Raw genomic sequence first — 5901 nt, 5'->3', positions numbered from 1 at the left:
TATCTCCAATAAACCACCAGAAAACCGGAAGTGGCGCTGTAGCTCAAGTGGTAGAGCGCTCACCTTGAGCTGAAGGGCTGAAGGACAGCGCCCAGGCCCAGAGTTCAAGCCCCACGACCGACAAAAAAAAAAAAAGCTCAGGGACAGCACCGGGCTTCGGCTCAGTCTATAGGACTGGCACAATGAATGAATGAATGAATTTCATACTTTTCACAGAGAAAAGCTTCAGATCCAAGTCGATTTACAAACAGAGGAGGAAATCTTTTAAAAGAAGAAAAACAGAGAGCCAAGCTCCAGAAAACACTCCCGAAGGTAACGCTGTTCTGATTTTTTTTGTGTGTTGTGTGGATCAAATCTAGCTTCACACAGTGCCAGAGCTCTACCTCGAGCTCCGCCCTCCGGGCCTGTTTCTATGTCCCCTCCCCCAGAGACTGCCTACTGGGTGGGGTTGAAGCGGGAGGGCAGCTGCCTTGTGAGTGCACCCAGTTGCGAAAGCACCACACACTGGGTGGGCTGCGCAAGGGATGCCAGCTTTGTCTTTGTTCTGGAAGTGAGAGTGAAGGTGTCATTGACAGAGCGGTGTCTGTGTTGTAGCTAGCCTGTCTTCACTCCAGCTGTGTCTCGACCGCCTCATTTCGTCAAACCCCTTTCAAAGAGCCACATTCTGAGGTCTGGGGGCCATGAGGGCTGGACACAAAGGCAGCCTGTAAGAAGACCAGGCTCGCTTACAGACCCTTCATTACTGTTTTTAGTCATCGTATTTATTGATTCGTTTCTGAAACTATTTCATAGTGTTTTATTTATTCCTATAACTGTCACTTTCCTTAGAGATAGATACTAGTTCTGATTTTACAGAAATCAGGCGCTGGAAAGTAACTTTCTCGCAGCCGGTACAAGTGCAAGCTCCATATTGCACCCCAAATGGTTCAGCTCATACCCCTGCTCAAAACGCTGCTCACCTTCCCAGTGAACGCTCACTTTAGGCATCAAAAACTGGTTTGAGTCAGACTTGGCACAACACTCCTATCATCCCAGCATTCAGGAGTCTGAGGCAGCGTTGGTATTCAGACCCTGAGGTGGTGGGTGTTTCCTTAGTGTGCTGGGAAGGAACCCTCCTGGCCTTGATTGTCACTTCTGACCTCCTCCACGTGGGCCAATGTCCTGACGTTGTGCCAACTTTCATTCTTTAGGGTAACCATTCATTTGGGGGTCACACCAAAGTTGAAGTAATTAACACGTCATTGTTTCTGGTCTCAGCTGGAAGAGGAGTTGAAGGCCCAGATTGAAATGTGGGAACGGGAGCATTCACAGTCATTTGTGGTGAATGGGAAGAACTTCATGGACTATGTGGCGGAGCAGTGGCAGCTACATCAGCTGGAGAAAGAGCTAGCCAAGCAGGAGCGGGTAAGTGTGTGAAGAGAGTGGTTGTTGGTGGCCCATTGCTGCGCAGGGCGGGGCCTGAATAGAGCTCCCGTGGCCCAGGCTCTGAGAGGTCTTTGGGGCCTCACCCTGGCTGCCCCTTACTTTTTCACACAGCAATTAAAGAATAAGAAACAGACGGAGACGGAGATGCTTTATGGCAGCGCTCCCCGCACACCCAAGCGGAGAGGACTCACCCCCAACACAGCTGGCAAAGTGCGCAAGGTGAAGCCCTCCTTCTCCCTCGGGCCCCAAGGCCCTGTGTGGCCTCCCTGCTCTGTCCACGAGTCTAGTTTCATGGGGGGGGGAGGGTTCCAGCCCCAGCTCTAGTGTGTGCCGGGCTTAAGTTCTTGGGTTAAATGCAGTAAGGGGCCAATGGTTTCCAACACGTTAGGATGAAGAGCCCTTCAGATGTTTCTCTTAACTACATTGATAGCTCTGGACAGGCAGGATTCCTTGTCAGCTGCTGACAGCTTTCCTATTAATGAACTGAAAATAATCTAAAGTGTAAAGCAGTTGGGGCTGGGTGTGGCTCAAGTAGCAGGGAGTGGCCTGCGTGGGGCGCCTCATCTCTGGGGTTTAGAGCAGCAGCTGCAGGGGCGGGCCTGGGCACAGGGGGACCCACCTACCCACCCACTCGTTCTCACGCTTGGATCTTTGCTTCTCCTTAGCTGAACTCGGCCACCATGTCCAATGCTACAGCCAACAGCAGCCTTCGGCCCGTCTTAGGGAGCACGATGTACCGCTCCCCAATGTCTCGCCTTCCTCCTTCTGGCAGCAAGGTCAGTACACTGTAGGACATCTTCACATTCACCCAGAGGCCCGAGAGGTGGGGTTGGCAGATCACTGTGCTGGGGAAGCTGAACTTGGGTTGGGCTCACCCCCACGCAGCAACAGTCTCAGTACAGTCACGCGCTCAGGAGAGCAGGGCAGAGCGGTTCTGCTAAGCTGGCCAGGGTGAGTGTGCAGAAGTCCACTGAGCAGTGTAGGGGTTTTGTGCATTCAGTGTAAGTGATTTATGGATGTCTTTCCCAAAGTCTTTCCAGCCAGTTATGTCTTCTACCTGTTCCGGGAAAAAAACGCCTCGTGCTGGCAGGCATGGGGCCAACAAGGAGAACGTGGAGCTCAACGGCAGCTTCCTGAGCGGTGGGTACCCTGACTCGGCCCCCCTGCAGCGCAACTTCAGCGTTAATTCTGTTGCCAGCACCTATTCTGAGTTTGCGGTAATTCACTTTTCTAAACTCTACCAGTCTCTGGGGAGCACACAGTTGGGGCACAGTAGGCGTCTTCCCAAGGACCCCCAGGCTGTTTGGTCAGGACAGGCAACCTGGAGGCCTACCCTTCCTTTCCTGCCTTGATGGTGGTGAGGATGGGTGGCTTGAAGGCTGCAGACCAGGTCCTGCTTGAGCTACACTGCTCCCTGGCTGCAGGGAGACCACATTTCACACTGCCCTGGTGCTTGCTTGGTGTGGAGTTCTTGGTAATTGTCCTCGTTCTTTGTTCTTAGAAGGAGCCAGCCCTCTCTGACAGCTCTGCTGTTGGGCTTCAGGTCTGTATAGCAATTCCCGCATGCCCCACATCCCTTTTCCAAACTGATCTGTCATCTGCCTTCACTCCCGTCTGGGCCACGAGAACACTAACCACAGACACTTTTTACACAAAGGAGGTGACCGTGCTTACGGTGAACACAGAAGGTGAGTGGCTCGCGTTTGCTGTCGGCTGGCGTGGGCAGAGCAGTAAGGAAACCTCAACTGCATTCTCAGCCCCACTCAGTGGCAGGCAGTCTCAGACCTGAAGCTGTAATTACACACAAAACAAAAGCCTTCACCCTCTCCACCTGGGATGTGCTGACAACGGGAGGGAGGCCCCAGCTGTGCGCTGCTGATCTTGAGGCTCTTGGCCTGCGTGCTGCTTATGCCAGAGTCTGCACTACTAACCCCTCGGCGCTGGGGGGCTGTTCTGTCTACTGAGGCTGCCTTCACTCAACTCCAGCCCTGGAGCCCAGGCTGCCTCACCCTCCACGGGAGACGGTGAAGCCCAGGCTGCCTCCCTTGCTGACCCTAACTGCGCTTGAGATGTGGTCACCGGTGGGAGGGGCGCACATGACAGGGCAGGGAGCAGATTGCCAGGAGGGCACAGCCAGAGCCCGCTCACTTCCTGATGGAGGGCTTGAACACGCCGCCTCTCTGCCGGTCTTCGATGTTCACACTAACTGCTCGCGATTGATTGTCCTTCCTGCCTTTTCTCCTCTGTCTGCATGGTGCGCTCAGGCAGGAGAACAAAGCACCAGCAGGCCTCAAGGCCCTCACCCCAGCGGTCGGTAGACAAACAGCCTGAGCTGGCCCACTGGTTTATCAGGGGCTCAAAGTAAAGCCTATCATGTAGCTTTGGAGAGGGGTTTTCTGATGGGGAGTTTAAGAGCATGCCCAGCTGTGGCAATCAATGGGAGCATGCGTGTGCACGCGCTCAGTCTGCCTAGTGGAGGGTGAGGGCCGCACCTGCCGGTCCTAACCTGAGATCACTTGCTTTTCAACAGCGGGAACTCTCAAAAGCCTCCAAATCTGATGCTGCTTCCCGAATCCTCAATTCAACCAACATCCACTCCTGAGGAGCGCTGACCGTGTGGCCGGCCCTGCATTCCCATTCCTGGACTGGTGATGAACAGGGGAACCCAGACAGGTTCTAGGGATGTGAGTGGACGGCCACAGGACTAGGTTTCACCCAAGATCCTGTAAAACCTGGTCACGCCGGAGTACAAACGTAGTATCTGGGACTTCTTTTTCTGTCCCGTTGTTCTTACTAGAGCATGACCGAGAGCTTGTTATCATAGGTACATGAAGTAATTTTCTGGTTAGCTTGTATAATTAGTAATTACCATGCTTGTTGTATAATTAGCAACTTATTTGACTAATTGTGTAGCTACTGGTAACTTTGCTGTCGCCACACAGTCTACTGAGGGGAGGTAGCACGCCACACCGACAGTGGGTTCAGCGCACCCCTTCCATCCAGCAGTCAGCAGCTTTGCACACGCTACCCACTAGGGAGCTGTTCCTGCACTTGCACCCAGGGGTGGACCCCTCTCCAAGCACTACTATTTATTCCTGCCCTGCCTGCACTAGTGCTGTCAGCACACCACCTGCTTCCCGAAGGCTGACCTGGTCCATGATGTCAGCCTCTCTAGTGAGAGGTATATAATCTTGTTTTAATAGATATATATACACATATGTTTTAAAATAAAATGTATATTTTACCTTTCAAAAATACACTGTGGTGATGTCACTTTTCCCCAAATCAGTTATTTGTGGTGGTTGGCTTGTGGACTAAACCAAAAGGATATAAACTTGCTTATGATTTTTATATGCCCACAATTTTCCTTAAAAGGATCAGGTATGATGGCACACACCCGTAAGGCCAGCACTTGGGGGGGGAGGGGAGGTCTGAAGCAGGACAGTTGTGACACTGACAGCACTCCAGACAATGCATGAGAACCCTGTCAAGAAAAAGGAGCCAACATTTCTTCCTGAGCTGAGCACTGGTGGCTCATGCCTGAAATCCTAGGTACAGGCTGAGACTGCAGTTCAAAGCCAGCCTGGGCAGTAAAGTCTGGGAAACCCTTATCTCCAGTAAAGTCTGGGAAACCCTTATCTCCAATTACCCACCAAGAACTGGAAGTCGAGCTATGGCTCAGTTGGTAGAGCACTAGCCTGAAGCACAAAACAGGGTTAGCACCCAAGCTGAGCTCAAGACCCAGGACTAACACCAAAAAAAAAGGGGTGGGGAGGGAAAGGTGCAGGCCCCAGAATGGGCTGGGAGGGTGGCTTGCCTTGCATGCATAAGGCCCTGGGTTTGATTCCTCAGCACCACACATGCAGAAAAAGTTGCAAATGGTGCTGTGGCTGAAACGGTAGAACACTAGCCTTGAGCTGAAGAGCTGAGGGACAGCGCTCAGGCCCCATGACCACTCCCTCCCCTCCCCCAAAAAAGGCCCAGACACCTTACATTATCACACAGCTGATTGCATGCAGATGTCCTATAATAAAAGCTAGAAATGTGAAAAGAATGTAAGATTCAAATGTTAAATCATCCAAAGAAACAGGCATGAGTCATTGAAAGAAAATATAAATATCAGCTAAATAGAACCAAAGTTTGGAGATGTGGTTCACCTGGTAGAGCACCTGCCTAGCAAGAGTTCAAGCCCCATGACCGACCAAAAAAAAAACCCCCACAAACATCAGTAGCTTTTCTGCACACTAGTGAGCAGACAGGAAAATCGGGAAAACAATTCCATAAAATGTGCAATAGCCAGCCGGGCGCTGGTGGCTCACGCCTGTAATCCTAGCTACTCAGGAGGCTGAGATCTGAGAATCGCGGTTCAAAGCCAGCCCGGGCAGGAAAGACCGTGAGACTCCTATCTCCAATAAACCACCAGAAAACCGGAAGTGGCGTTGTAGCTCAAGTGGTAGAGCGCTTGCTTTGAGCTGA

At 52.0% G+C, this 5901-nt stretch overlaps 1 protein-coding gene across 1 annotated transcript in view; it reads left to right on the top strand.

Annotated features, from left to right (window-relative positions):
• Nucleotides 1-4968, top strand: part of Prc1 (protein regulator of cytokinesis 1) — a 16271-nt gene extending 11303 nt beyond the window's left edge. Inside the window, exons 6-12 of the mRNA XM_013011865.1 lie at nucleotides 211-312; nucleotides 1258-1404; nucleotides 1537-1644; nucleotides 2091-2201; nucleotides 2466-2642; nucleotides 2927-2968; nucleotides 3956-4968. Of these exons, the coding sequence (XP_012867319.1) occupies nucleotides 211-312; nucleotides 1258-1404; nucleotides 1537-1644; nucleotides 2091-2201; nucleotides 2466-2642; nucleotides 2927-2968; nucleotides 3956-4027 (759 nt within the window). The 3' untranslated portion in view covers nucleotides 4028-4968. The remainder of the gene's footprint in view (nucleotides 1-210; nucleotides 313-1257; nucleotides 1405-1536; nucleotides 1645-2090; nucleotides 2202-2465; nucleotides 2643-2926; nucleotides 2969-3955) is intronic.
• The last annotated feature ends 933 nt before the right edge of the window (nucleotides 4969-5901 follow it).

This window comes from Dipodomys ordii, unplaced genomic scaffold, assembly GCF_000151885.1.
Source record: "Dipodomys ordii isolate 6190 unplaced genomic scaffold, Dord_2.0 Scaffold15, whole genome shotgun sequence".
In the NCBI taxonomy this organism is placed as follows: Eukaryota; Metazoa; Chordata; class Mammalia; order Rodentia; family Heteromyidae; genus Dipodomys; species Dipodomys ordii.
Note: the sequence above shows the minus strand (reverse complement) of the source record. Positions and strands in the feature narration are given on the sequence as shown.